The sequence below is a fragment of the Maniola jurtina genome, chromosome 5 (assembly GCF_905333055.1).
Source record: "Maniola jurtina chromosome 5, ilManJurt1.1, whole genome shotgun sequence".
Taxonomy (NCBI): Eukaryota; Metazoa; Arthropoda; class Insecta; order Lepidoptera; family Nymphalidae; genus Maniola; species Maniola jurtina.
Window position 1 is genome coordinate 11,996,902 of NC_060033.1, and position 15,269 is coordinate 12,012,170.

A 15,269-nucleotide genomic window follows, 5' to 3' on the forward strand; every position below is an offset into this window, starting at 1 on the left:
TGCTTCCCTTCTACCCATTACTCAGGAGCTTACCTTCAACATCCTCATAAGGCCTTCGAGCTGGTGCATGAGATGCTTCCTGGACTCCTGCAGCGAGGATAGGTGGCCCTCTAGCTCGTCCTTGCGTTGTCGCAGCGCGCGAAGCTCGGATACTAAGGGAGGCGCGGAACCGGGACAACTGCCTCCGCCTACCGCCTCGGCTTCTTGCTGCCTTCTGAAAGAATGGCTGTGTGTATCTGTATGTCCACTAGTTTCTCGCGACTGTTTAACCGATTTTAGGTTCTGGTATAGCTTGCATCCCAGTAATGGACATATGCTATTTTTTGTGGTGGAAAATCAAATAGTTCCCAAAGAATTATTAAAAATTAAAAGTGAGTGAAGTTGTCGCAAGATATCAAGCTGTGCCTGTTAGCATTGGAATAGTGTTAACTATAACATAACGTATAACATTACAGTATCCAATACTTATTACTATACCTCAAACGCGCGATCTCTCTCATAATTTCCCTGTTTTTGGCCTCGAGCTGAGATATGAGTTCGCGCTGCTGCCTCGCCGCGTCCACTTCTGAACCCTCGGACGATGAACGGCCCTGTAAAGACAATTTATTTGAGAACTGCCTGACGCTGTGGTGAGAGCTGTCGTCTTATAAGCGTGGAAGGATGTCCAGGGTTTGATCCCCGGCAGGGGCATTTAGGTATTTATAATTTCTAAATAGTCTCTGGTCTTCTTCTTCGGCCATGACTAGTGAATATTCCACCGGCAAAAGCCGTGCTGCCAAGCGATTTAGCGTACCAATACCATATCGCATAGAAGCCTATAAGGAGCGTGGGTTTAATAAAACTCCTACATCCCTTCGAAGTTAGCCCGCTTCCATCTTAGACGGCTTCATCACTTACCACCAGGTGGCGTCACAGTCAGGGCTAACTTGTATAGGAATAAAAAACTGACCTGCATCAGCCTCACTCGGGTGGAATTCCTATTAATCTAATCTTAATAATTTACAGTGTAGAAGAACACTAACATGCAAAATCTTAAGTTTTTAATAAATATATAGATATAGATAAGAAGAAATAACACTTACCAATTCTGGTGTAAGAGACGCAGATCTTCCAGCTCGAGGCTGCAACAAAAATATGTACCTATGTAAAATAATCCTTGTTATTTTATAAAAGCTGAAAATTTCTAAGGTCTGTCTAGTTTATAAGCGAAAGTTTGGATCATCGTGGCTTTGGCAGATAAAAATAGGTAACAAAGATGTATGGCTCGCGTTTCGCACGTACATAATGGCTCAACTATAATTTTTGGTCAACTCGTCTCTCGCTAATCGTCGGCGGTGGGACAAGTCTCATTTACCATAGTGCGGTTCTCGTGCGCGAGGCGCGCCGCGTAGCGCGCTATGAGCCGGTGCTCGTCGTCCACGCCGCGCGACAGGTGCTCCGCTATACCTGTTGAATATACCACACTGAAGTATTGGCCGGTTTTGAAGTGGAAACTTCTTTAAGCGCGTTGGGCGGTTTTGGGATGGGTAAAAATTTCAAGGTCGCGTCAACGACATGCAAATCTTAACACAAACAGAATTATACTCTAAAATAATCGCAATTAAATTCATTTTACACTATCTGTTATGTGCTAGTTAATCCCGTGGGAACTCTTTGATTTTCCAGGATCAAAAGTAGCCTATGGCCTTCCCCGGGATGTAAGCTAACTCTGTAACAAATTTCATTAAAATCGGTTCACCTGTTGGTACCTGAAAAGCTAGCAGACAGACAGATAGACACACTTTTGCATTATCATATTAGTGACAGGCATACGTACTGCGGTGCGTAGATCTCGACGACCGGCTGTCGAGCGAGCCAGTGTTGACGTATCCACCCACATACTCCGGGAACCCGTTATGTACTGGCACAGGGGAAGGAGGCCTACAACATATAACAATTCCATTAATAAGATATATTATATGGCTCTATAAACTAGAAAGAGTTTTATAAGTATCAATATAAAATAAATTAAATACAAATACACGAAACGAAATACGAAAACCTACACGAAACACATATTTATGGATATTATTATTTAATTTTATATAGCCTAAAAACCCTTCCACAGTGCCTGGAACAAAATAATTCTAAGTATGGAATGTTCTATGAAATTGAGGGGGCGAAAATGAACCTGGCAAATAATTTATTATGATATGGCGACTCACACAATATGGCTAAGGTTGAGGGTCCGCTCGGGCTGGTCGGGGTAGCGCGGCAGCTGCGGGCGCGCGCGCTCCGGCACGCAGCGGAACGACTTACGCAGCGTCGCACCGATCTGTTTCGACGGCGATTTCTGGAACAACAAGAACATTGTAAACTACAAACTGTTGCAAGTACATGAAGTGGTGTAGTATAACCTCTATAATTTATGTTAACCTAGTACATGCAGTACACGGGCTAAACTCCAAGGTTCAAACATATTGTGCGGGTAAACTGGACAGGTAAAATGATGTGAACCTATGTTCTAAAAACAGGGTCATAGCAGACACTTTGCTTTTAGCATCAGCGACCACGATTTAGTTGCTTCTCAGTTGCTCGATGTTTGCAAACACATAAGTGGAGTTGATATAAATCTGTTTTCAAATAACATTTTGCCATCTCTCTTGTACTTGTGAGATTTAAAGAAAGAAACAATAGTGTATTTATTGAACTTATTTATTTATTGAACATTGAACTTATACATACATACAACAGCAAGATCAAATTGCCTACCCTCTGCACTAGGAAATACCTGTATTGCAGAAGGTATGTATATCCCACATACTGGCCAAACTACCAGTGCAGAAGTTATTTTATTTTAGCCTAATCCTTGACTAGATGGATGAACGATCTCAAGTAGCAGGATTAACATAAACGGATAAATTAATTGTTCTACTATGTCCAGCAGTAGACGTGTGTTGGTTGAAATAACGAAGATTTCTTAACTTTCTATAGAGTAAAAATACCAGGATAACATAAATGATAAACATTTGAGGCATGTGATGCGAAGTGACGTGGGCACGCCAGAAAGCTTGCCGAAGACCTATCTCCAGAAGTGCATGTCTATTGGTTGAATTAACAACTCCTTCTTGATAGAGATAATGTAGGATAAAATAAACATAGTGAAGTTGGTGTATAAGAACTCACGTATGTAGCATACTCCTTAACTTCGTGGTCATTTGTATGAGGTGGAGTGACGTGGCCGCGCCAGAAGCAATCCTGGCACAGAGTATAGCCCGCACATCGCGTGCATCGGTACCGGAACCCCGTTAGAGATCCGCGCCTGCAAACGCTGCACGCCAACGGGTGGACCACTATGAAACAATGTTGGATTTAAGACAATGAAATTCTTGATTTTTTGTCGTCAATAAAAACGAGTAATTGTGCCAGGTAGAGTTTAACAAAGTTTTAACGAACTTTGTACTTTAACAAAGTCAAAAGTTAAAGGCATTCAACACAGGTACCATCATTTGATAGCTTAACTCCAATTCAATGGCATTAGACCCTAACCATTCAATTGTAGCCACTCAGTTTAATGCGTTGATTATCGTGATAATTATGGCGTTGTTGGGCATTGACGTTAACCTTAATGTAGCCGCAACATAATAGAATTTAAAAGAATGTTTTAGTAAAATAATTTTTTTACCGTTCTCAACACTAGCCAGTCGGTGTAAAAGTGGCAGCCACACTAGGCAAGGAGGGCCGGGGTCTGACATTAGTGTATCTAGGAAGTCATTCACTGTAATCTTGACATTCTGTAACAATACACGAGTTTTATTTACAGCACAAGGTTGTAAAATACATCTGGTCAGTCAAGCATGGTAAACAAGGCATAGTAATAAAATAATAATGCAAATAAAGTAGCATCTGACTAGCCTAGTTCTGTTTCCAGTTATTTAGGACTTGCTAGATGTTTTTTTAAGGTTACACTTCTAAGAAGTTCTGATATTTAAGAAACTGTTATATTAATATCTTCAAGAGACTGGTTAAATATTACTTTGCCACAATCAATTTAGCATCATTGAGTTTATTGGTACTTCACTCATTATTCCTTAAGTCTATTGTCTCACCTGATTAAATATAGAGATTGCCAAGTTGTCATTGTAGCTAAAGGAAGGTGACTCATAGACAGCTGCAGGCAAGGCTAAGACCTCCCTTAAATAGTCTGACAGCCTTTTCATTAGCAAGTGACCATTGCCATCGGAAAGTTGGGAGAAAATATCTGAAAATAAAGATCCTTTTAACTGTTTTTTTTAAAGCTTGCATCTTAGAAAGATCTTGAAGACTTTTTCATGTTCATCAATCTATTCATCAATTTTTGATAGAACCATTTAAATTTACAGATAAAGAAATTGCACTCTGCAAACATTTTAAATGAATAGCAACTCTTGTAGTCAAGCAATAAAATGCAGTTCAGCTTGCACAGCCCTGCAACCTAAAATTTAAAAAATGCCTCTTCTTCTAACATAAGTCTTACACCGGATCGTACACAGAAGTTATAGATATATTTCTCATGTCACGTGATTAAGTGAGCCTAACCTGATAACACTTTATTTTTTGCTTTTGGCTTCTCACACTTTCAAGTCTATTAATCGGTATTGATCAAATTATTGTCAGCATAATTTTGTGAAGTGGAATGTTTTATTTAACTTGGTTCAAATATCAATAAATAAGTACTACTTACATCTGAGTTTGTCCATTAGTTTACCCGCACACATGGTAGCCAATGCAACTTTTATTGAGAAGACTCTGATTTTGCCAACATTTTCTCTACAAAAAAAAAATTAAAGTTAAACTAAATAAATATGTTTATGATTGATTGATTATACACTCTTTCCAATTAAATAATCAAATGATTCATCAGTTTGAGTGCTGGTAGACAGAGATTGAGAATAAGGAAACTTATAGCACCCCTCTATTTCTTAGGGAGTTAAAAGAGACCAATCTTGCACTTGTGCAATAAACAAATAACCATTGCAATCCATATCCATACTAATATTATCAATGTCAAAGTGTGTCTGTCTGTCTGCCTGTCTGCTAACATTTCACGGTTCAAGAGTTTAATTGAATTTGGTGTACAGAGTTAGCTTACATCCTGGGAACGGACATAGATTACTTTTTATAACGGAAAATTAAATAGTTCCCACAGAATTCTTAAAGGCTCCTCTGTTTAACTGATTTATATGAAATTTGGTGCAGCTAGGAAGCTTGCATCCCAAAAATTGACATAGGCAACTTTTTGTCCCGAAAAATCAAAGCATTAAAAAACCTAAATCCCCAAGGATGCGCATCATCTAGTAACTAATAAGTCTTACCCTGTGCTATATGCAGACAGCAACCAATTCAAAAGTAGTGCAGAACAGGCCTCAACAGAAACCTGGTTGGCTGGTGGCAACCTCTTATTGAGATTGTGGTATAGAGAAGACACCAGTGTCTCTAATCTCGTGACATTTACACAGGCTGTCGGCTCCAATGTGTTTAGAGCATTTTCTCTGAATGCTTCTATGACATTCCATATGTCTATTGCATGTACTGAAAAAGAAACATTGTTGAAAGGAAACTAGCACTTATAACCTAGCTTATAAATTGTATAGGAGTATTTAATCAACAACCTGAAGTCAATAATTATGCTCCATGAAGCATTGAGCTATTAACTAGAGTAAGCAGTGCTTTTATGCCTGTATGAGCTTGACTGCTTTGAAGCCTAGACTAGACCTAACAAAACTAAGTAAATAATGTTACTAACACATAAATATGGACTATGTATAATGGTCTGAAATAAACGTTATTATTATATTATTATTAAAACTAGAGTTTAGGGACTCATTGCATGTCTGAAAGTTCTCAATACTGAGAGAAGACCAGTGCTCTGTAGTGAGCCGGCGATAAGTCAATCATGATGATGATGATAATGAGATCGGACAAATTAGCTTATAAATATATGCACAGGCACCTGGTGCATCTACAAATTAAAGCTAGTAATATGTCACAACTTCACAGTATAAGGTTTTTACTTTCACTATGGAATTTAATTTAATTTATTTTTTTAATGGAAACACTACAATACAATAATTTAATGACAGGCAATACATATAAAAACACTCAAACCAACTGCCTCCAATGAAACATTGAACACAAAAAAAATGTCCAAGTAACAATACTTACAATTGCACTTTTTTTGCACAAATCGTAGTTTGCATGCAGTTCTATAAGATGCAAATCGGATCAGGTCATAGTTCTGGTCTCTCATCTCTTGCAGCAGCTGCGAGCGAGGGTCCTGTGGCCCGCTGCCTACTGGAATAGGGGGCATTACCCCCATACTCTCACGTTCAGACATAGTCACCTTGAAAAGATAAATAGTTTTAAATCAACAATCTGTGTAGTACTACACACTAGATGGGACATTCCCAACAAAAGTAACAGGCTGCAACAGTGATTTGAGTATCTACAAGATATGAACTGATGCAGGGAACCTGTATAGCTCCAACGAAGAAGTAGAAGATATGTAGGTTATCCCAGTGCTCTCTCTCCCACCACTTGGGTATTTATTTATGCTAATGCCTCAAGTAGAAGTGCTAGAATTAATAGTGTTATGATGGCACATAGTGTTGAACTAGCTTCTTTGTTTGATGCTTATTTATAATCACCTTTACAATTATTTTTTCTTTAATTGTTGTAAACTCTCTAAATAATAGATAAAAGACTCTACCAAAACTTAACACAACTGATTATTATTAAAGATTGAGATCAATGCATGTCAAAAGCAATAGAGATGCAAAAATGTGTTTGGTTGCATTCTGTAGGTTGATTTTGGAAACCTGAATCAATCATTATAATCAAATTGTTGTGATTGGCTGAATTTTTGGTTTTCTAGTTGCAAAAATGCATTGTAGTCAATAATGTGCAAGCCTCGACCAATCAGACATGATTGCGATTGTGATAACGTAGCTCTCTTTCTACCCCAATCAAGCCTCAGAATTCTTATGTTCAGAAACTGTTATATAGGCAGGTAGAGATCATCTTGGGAAAGCAGTTGTCACAAAGAGTTATGGGATAGTGTTGAAAATTGTTTAGGGAGGATATAAGGCTAAGGGCCTCTTTTACAATCTTCAAGTAAGGCTGTCAGTAATTGTATCAAGCGAGCAAGTAGCAATTTTTGTCAGACAATATAAGCCTCTTTTTAATTTATTTCTTTTAAAGTTAGGGTGCTACGATTAAAGTACCTTATGGTAATTAAAGTCCTATAAAATAAATAATATTAACAAAAAACTATAAACACAAAGGTTCATAGATTTTATGGCCAATTTAAGCACAAATATTGAGACACTAAAATATTGAATCACAAAACGCACATTACTCATTCTTTGCTGAATACAATACGTCAATTTGCTTTGATATGGTAAAATAACGCAGTTATTCTAATTAACCACAATAGGATAACTTTACTCAAAATATATTGGAATTTAACGTAGAACATGTATTTGAAAACGGAACAAATACAATACCTTTAGCTATCTCATTACTTTGTCCCAAAAGAAATAGTGATATTTTGGTAAAATACGATAGTTTTCCAATTATATCGATCACATAGAAATAAGTGCAAGTATATCGTATTTATAAAAAACACTTTCAAAAATTCACACTCAAGCATAGACAGCACAGCGCACTGTTAAAACTGAACCACCAATCTTTACTATTTTCACAAAATACTGTTTAGTTTAATTAAATCTAAAACATAGTCAAACTCGATTTTATAACAAAATGACAAGAAGACTGCTGAAGACCAAAGAGAATATAATCACTACCACAATCACTACTGAAGACTGCCATGCCATTGAACTAAAACGTTTCTATTACCGCGGACTATTAGCGCATTGAAGAATTTTCATTTTATAAACTAATTTTTTAAAATAATAATATAATTTCTAGTATTAAGTTTCTTTTTCTTGTTCTGCTTTTATTTTAAGCTTATGAATATTGAAAAAAGTCATTAGTTTGGTTTTGTTAAATACAAAAATAAACGTTAATTTTAAACATGCGTGAATCGGAACGTAAAGGGAACATGAGCACAGACATCACTCTTCTTTGAGCCTAGCTAAGGAGCATAGAGTGATTACCATATGGATTACATATATTCTTTGGAGCATAGATTTAGATTATGAATCCTTTACAATCTCGCAGAGGCACAATATATGTTAGCAATTATATTATTATTATTATTAATCTTAAAATAAATAGACTGTGCAATTAATCTAAATCATCTCTATTTGAGAATGCTTAAACGGTATAAAATATATTAAGTTTATCATAGTACAATCGGTATAATAGAGGTACCTATCTAATCCATACTATTATTATAAATTGCGAAAGTGTGTCTGTCTGTCTGTCCATAAAAATGTAGTATCTTTTTATGGCCTAACAGTTTAACCGATTTTGATGAAATTTGGTACAGAGTCCGCTTACATCCCGGGGAAGGACATAGGCTACTTTTTATCCCGGAAAATTAACGAGGTCCCCCGGGATTCTTAAAGGCTTATCGGTTTATCCAATTTACATGAAAGGTACAGAGTTAGTTTGCGTTCGGGAATTGACATAGGCAACTTTTAACATAAAAAAATGTTGCGTGTATCTTATGTAGGTATCAGTGGCGTGCAGCTCATACAGGTATTAAAGTACTGCCTACCCCAGTTGTCATAAATCAACACTTATTTTCCATTATGACCTGCCAGAAGATAAGTGTTTCTGGTTTAGATACTTGAAGAGTAGCTACCATTTTTTTGAAACAGGCTCCTTTTGCATTTTCGTTTTTATTTAAATAAGCAATTTATTTGGTTGGTTGGAAATAAAATAAATACCTATTTTGTATCTAACACCTTTATTTATAATAAATGAACACAGTTCACATCAATATCTAAATATTTTTATTTAAACATAACTCTACTACATAGCGATATTTACAACAATAACTGTCGATAAAACAAAACCACTTCGGTTATATACAAAGTTATAGTTTTAACTCACCCGGAGCATACTCTTAAACTACATGTTACATAAGTAAATAAGATATAAAAAAATCCACAAACTAATGAGAATCAGACATAACACGTATACCTACCTACCTACAGGAATTAATTCAATTCAATCGAAACTGTAAATAATTTATTAGTTTTATCTGACTCATATCAATTACATTTTGGTGAATGTGAGTGCCACCATTGTGAAAGCGCACGCAGATGGTAGGTTTGTTTTGAGGATTTGATTTTTAGATGTGAGGAAGTAACTAGGTAGGTAGTTGTGTCAAAAACTGTTATTAAAACACTCTTTTTTGACTTATCAGGGTTATCCCGTTGGCACCCTTTTGGGATCCTATTACTATGACTCTGCTGTTCGTCCATCCGTCTGTCTGTCAGCGGGCTGTATCTCGTAAATCATAATACCTAAGTGGAGATCTGAAATTTTCACAAAATATGCATTTCTATTGCCGCTACAATAAGTAATTCTAAAAATATCAAAATTGCCACCATGAAAATTAAAAAAATAAATAAAGAGTTATTTCTTGTACGATGGTCTGGAACCCTACCTGTGTGAGTCCGACTCGCACTTGACCGTTTTTTAAACAAACATCTATGTTTCAATAACAGTTATTATGCATCACTTTTAATAAACTATGTTTTAACAAACAATAAATTCTAACATCAATCACAGTTCTCTCAAGTCAACAGTTTGCTATATTTATACATAATTTTGTTTTCGTGTTACACTCTACATATTACTTAATAATAATTATATATTATCTACTCCCTACAAGCTACAACCAATTAATGAATACATTGTACAATATATCTGAATTTTACTCGTATATTTATTATTAAATTTTATGAAGTACGAGAATTCAAAGATCTATAGTTGTAGACCAACATTTATTTATTTATTTACTATAAATAATTTTAAGTTCTCAAAATAATTTCGTAATAATACAACAACATATATTATTATTTAAATTTCGATAAGTTTCAAAATTCGACACTAAAGAAATTCTTATTACACTCAACAGTATAATTAATTACGCCTCGTAATGTTAATGTTTGAAATAATATTTGGATTTGCACCATATAAGTAAAGCAGAGTATATAAGTAGAAGATGTGTACATCATCCAGGTATATAATAATACAAATATGGGGTTTATATACAAAATTATTGTGTTTGTCACAGATCTGATTGCAAGTTAGGTCCTTATTATAGGATGATTTTTTCCCCATAACATTATATTTACACAAACCATCTATATGTAATATTTTTTTGAATATGTACTGTATATTAATAAAAAGCATACGAAAAACATCGAAGGATTAAATAGGTATTGGTAATACAATAAGCATTAACTGATATGAACTTGCTATAATATGATAAAGGGACCCGCCCAACTTTTTTCCATTAGGTAATTATTAAGTACCTAAGTATTATATTTTTGGTATTTATCTATCAAAACTAAATATTTTTTGTACCAAAAAACTGTAATAGGTAACTACCGTTATGGAAACGTCTCTTAAGAATCTTAAGATATACTTAACAATTAATTAACTACCCACAAATATCTAAATTCTACCGTATATTTTACTAATTAAGTTAAAAAAAATATCGCCATCTGTTGAGACCTTCCCGATTAATTTAGTATTATTATTATGAGGACTACCCACGCTATATATCTTGAAGCTAATGCGCACGATCTTCATAAGTTCATACGTTGACCATTATTTTGTATAAAAAAATCGCCATCATGAAATTTTCCCTACTTGGTTTTAAACATTAGTATTCCGAAAAGTTAGAAGTATCATTATATCATACTGTTTATTGACCTTGAAGATCAGATTTCACTATCACTCTCTGCACTGGTCTGCCTTTCTTCTTAGCTTAAAGGGACTTCACTGCCTTTCTTGATGCTGTCCTGCCATTTCAGATCAATATTTACCCATTTTCAAAGTAGATTCATTTCCCTTAGTTTTTTAAACGTAGAGCCAATGTTTCCAAGTGAATCGACTAACAGGAGCTCCACCGCGGATCGCTTCATGTTCTGATTCTGGAGAGATGCAGCACGCTAAACGCTGAAATATTAGAACACACATTTTAAGTAGGTACGTAATAATTGATACCTCTAGTTTTAATGCTTTATCTATGAGAGTTTATAACATGCTTACTTCAGCGGACAATAAAACGAATTACCTATCTAAAAATTCAATCTTAACACAGAATTAATCTAATGCCAAAATGGCAAACATATTATGTTGTCCTCGACGAGAATGTGGATCAGCATAAATTTAAAATGTGGAATTCAATTCAATATTTTGGAGACTGGCAAAAGTGAGCGGTGAGAGTTGAATAAGGTAAAGGTTTAAATTTGGAAATACTTAAGAGAGACAGGGACGGAAATATATCAGTGAATTAGGTATCTGAAGCTATTGCGAAACGACGGCATCTAGTGATGTAAGTTGTAACTTTTTAACCGCCAATAAGTTTGAATCCTTACACCTATTTTTTATTTTGCATAGAAAATAATACCTGTCGACAAGTGCCAGGTGTGGAGACGATTTTATAAATAGCCACGATGGGGATCATCAGAATGGAGGAGCAGGCCAGCCCCCAGCCGAGTACAACCGCCCACTGCGGGTAGGTGTAGTGCTGGTATTGCAAAGGCTGCTGGTACAGAAGGCCGAATACCACGACACCCTGTAATTAAGATCTTATTAAGTCTTGTAAGAATTTGATATAACTAGGAGTTTTTTTAATATTAATACTGCAATCACTGCTATTTTAAACCAAAGTGCTCTTTTAAGACTAATTTAGTAGGTAGGTAGATATTACGCTATTTAGGTTTCCGTGCCTAGTACCCCACTTAGACTCCGCTGTCCGTCCGTCCGTCTGTCAGTTAGGGGGCTGTATGTCGTAAATCGTAATAGGTAAAAAGTTGAAATCACAGAATATAGTACAAAAAAACGTATGCAGTTCACTGTGGTAGAAGGGAAACCGTCAGAAAACTAAACTTCCAGAGAATGAGGTGAATCAAGTAGTAGGTAGGTAGGTATAGCAAAAAAACTTATTGAAAAATATTAAAATACTAACAATAATGAAAACTGGACTGACAAACTTCCAGCATATCCGCCAATAAAGACCGGGTCTGAAGCCGAGCATTTCCTCTACGTCATCGGAAAATCTTTTCAGTCCTGTAACCAAGTAAATTAAAAAAAGCATTAACTTTGCATCTACACTCTCCACGAGGCGACAAGAAGAGTTGCAAGAGTGCGGTTGATGCTCTTGCCTCGCCTCGGTTCATTTCATCTCATCTCCATGCGTTGCGGTTCCCACTACCTATAAAATGCAAATTGTGTTTGTTTGTTGATTTGTCCTTCAATGCCGTAAAGGAGGAACGTATCGACGTGTTTTTTGTTTGAATAAAGTAATTATTTAATTACTTTATCCAAACAAAAAATTAATAATTGGATAAAGTAATTATTTAATTACTTTATCCAAACAAAAAACACGTCTACGCTCACGTCACGCTACTTTTTATCGCGGAAAATCAAATAGTATCTACGGGTTTTTAAAAACCTAAGTAAATCCATGCCGACGTATTCACGGGCATTAGCTAATACCTGTGATGTCTATAATTAGGTTCCGACGTATCTCTAGAGAAAAAACCAATCCATCACTATAGGATTTATCTAGGTGGCCTAAACTCTTCTCAATCTGAGGGGAGACCTGTACTCAGTAGTGGGCCGGCGATGATGTTGTTATTATAGTGGAGATAGTAGGTAAGCAGCAGGTAACTTACCATAAAACCAAGACACCGCCACCGCCTCGAAGAGTGCTGAGCACAGCAACGATATACCAGCAGCGTATGTATCTAGTAAATGGAACATGTAGATCCCACCCTATGAACAAAAATAAAATCAGTCCATGTAGATAGTTAGCAAAGCAAATTCATAGGCAGGTACTGCCAAGTAACTCATTTGGCAATTATTACTGTAGTATAAATCATACGAATGCATCGTGGCACGACGATCTCCAGTCTCCACCATCCATCTCCATGGTAGGACATAACACATCCAATCCACTCGATCGAAACGTTTTTTTTGTTAAACATTTCGGATACGAACCGCTAAGGTGTGGAATGCCCTTCCGGAGTCCGTGTTTCCTGCCAAGTTTAACCTAAATACCTTCAAACCAAAACTGAACATCTTCTACACAAGCGCGCTCCAACATAGACCTCGTAAGCATGATTGTCGTCAAGCACAAGCCTATCATGCAATAAAAAACACAGACCAACCCGAAAAACAGGAACCGGCATGCTTGCCGGCCTGTGAGATATTTGTTGATTTTCTCGTTGAATATCCCCATGTTGAAATCTAGTGAGAAACCAAAACTGCAAAAAGATCTGGCACAACAGGTGGTCGAAGTGTACCAGGCACTCAGGTATTGGGGGTGAAATCGTTTACGATGGCGTGCGGTGTGATTGTAGAAAACATGGAAGGTGGAATAAGGCCATTTACTCAGAATACTCCCCGTTATAAAGGCGATAGAACACGTAAAGGAAGCTTTCGTTTCTGTAGTGCGCCTTTGAAACGAGCTGATTAGTTTAGGACTTTATTAGGAATCAATTTTTGATTTCAAGAAGCCGCATGGACACGCACTGCGCTGCCGTTGAGGCTTTGTGTTTTTGTTGCTATACTTACAGGAGTAATATTGATGCAGGCGACGCAGAAGGAAACGCACACGACGAGTAAGGTGAAATGCTCGCGACGCAACCAATGCGCGCCGCTTGCACGTGCCTGGTCCAACAGACCAGTGATCACACATTCCAGACCACCCATCTGAAATAGACGCATTCTAATATTAAGTATTTTTCCAAGCGGGTTAAATTGTGGTATTTATAAATGTAAATTAAAAAATCCGTACCCCGGAGTCTAAACCCAACATGATGAGCATGAAAAAGAACAGCATCGCCCATAAACTGGCTCCAGGTAGAGTCGCAACCGCTTCAGGATATACTTGGAACACTAGGCCTGGTCCTAGAAACAAAATGAACCGATAAATCATTTATTCATATTGATGTATGTATCCAAGTTTAATATATGCCTTACCTTCCGTAGCAACAGAGGATATAGGCACACCTTGCTTGTGTGACATGAAGCCCAAATACGTGAAGATAACAAATCCGGAGAAGAAGGAAGTGAAGCAATTCACCAGGGTTGTCACCAAGCAATCCCTGAAAATAATACAACGAAGAAAGAGATATTAAAAATTGTACTTAGTCCATTATCATAGAAAAGTTGATGTGGTATACCCTACAAAAGAAAGTGTAAAATGCAAGTAGATACTTTTTAAATATTATAACAGTTACCTGTAACAATTATTATGAAACGTGTTATAGCTCGCGTATGAAAGATGTACTCCAAAACCGGCTCCAACTGAGTAAAATATTTGAACTGCAGCGTCAACCCAAACCTGTAGTTTAAATTAATATTAATACAATCCTAATAATACGAAGATAGTATGAGATATGTACCACATTGAAAATCATTTGAAAAATATTGGCATTGGCCCTAATAGCTCCATTCTGATTAACTGAAGGTATGCTTTTAGATAAGTGTCTTATGAACAACCAAAAATTAAACTGTCCCTAAGACATAGATATCGTATCGTTAGTATTACGAGTATATCGTATGGGTGATATTCTAACCTGTGTATCCTTTAGCCTACTTAATTCCGGATGCAAGTAATAAGCAATGCCGCGGGTAGCGCCTGGTAATAAAAGTCCTCTCGCAAGAAGAATCGACAGCACTACGTATGGCATTGTAGCAGTCAGCCACACTACTTTCCCTAAAACACAAAGGTAACAGATAAGATCAGACAAACTTTTTGTGAAAGGTAGTTCTAAGATAGTTTTTTAGGACACAACGAGGCAAGTGTATCTTTAGATAGAAGATTAAAAAAAAAGATTATTTGGAACGAAATTGTCCCGAAATAACCGTCACATCATCAGTCCTAAAGTTGGAACGGTAAGCAGTTCTCTAAAATTCTTTCAATACCATGTAGGTAAAACAACTGCGAGTTAACAGGTTAATTTAAAATATAAATAGCGAGCAAATGAGCAGGCGGGTCACACGATGTTAAGTGATTACCGTCGCCCATGAACAAATTTTACGCCAGCGGAATATATGCTTAACATTTAACCCTTATGTTGCTTGCTTTTCAG

At 36.5% G+C, this 15,269-nt stretch overlaps 1 protein-coding gene across 1 annotated transcript in view; it reads right to left on the reverse strand.

Moving 5' to 3' along the window:
- The window catches only part of LOC123865794, a 53,267-nt gene that overhangs the window by 11,139 nt on the left and 26,859 nt on the right, over positions 1-15,269 (reverse strand). Inside the window, exons 13-33 of the mRNA XM_045907028.1 lie at positions 14,754-14,893; positions 14,415-14,518; positions 14,155-14,279; positions 13,970-14,082; positions 13,747-13,884; positions 12,846-12,945; positions 12,137-12,237; positions 11,576-11,743; positions 11,026-11,121; positions 6,184-6,361; positions 5,334-5,550; positions 4,703-4,788; positions 4,089-4,240; positions 3,665-3,773; positions 3,166-3,332; positions 2,205-2,332; positions 1,817-1,920; positions 1,355-1,446; positions 1,083-1,121; positions 478-590; positions 34-211 (exon numbers count right to left, since the gene is read on the reverse strand). Coding sequence (XP_045762984.1) covers positions 34-211; positions 478-590; positions 1,083-1,121; positions 1,355-1,446; positions 1,817-1,920; positions 2,205-2,332; positions 3,166-3,332; positions 3,665-3,773; positions 4,089-4,240; positions 4,703-4,788; positions 5,334-5,550; positions 6,184-6,361; positions 11,026-11,121; positions 11,576-11,743; positions 12,137-12,237; positions 12,846-12,945; positions 13,747-13,884; positions 13,970-14,082; positions 14,155-14,279; positions 14,415-14,518; positions 14,754-14,893 — 2,648 coding nt within the window. The remainder of the gene's footprint in view (positions 1-33; positions 212-477; positions 591-1,082; positions 1,122-1,354; positions 1,447-1,816; positions 1,921-2,204; positions 2,333-3,165; positions 3,333-3,664; positions 3,774-4,088; positions 4,241-4,702; positions 4,789-5,333; positions 5,551-6,183; positions 6,362-11,025; positions 11,122-11,575; positions 11,744-12,136; positions 12,238-12,845; positions 12,946-13,746; positions 13,885-13,969; positions 14,083-14,154; positions 14,280-14,414; positions 14,519-14,753; positions 14,894-15,269) is intronic.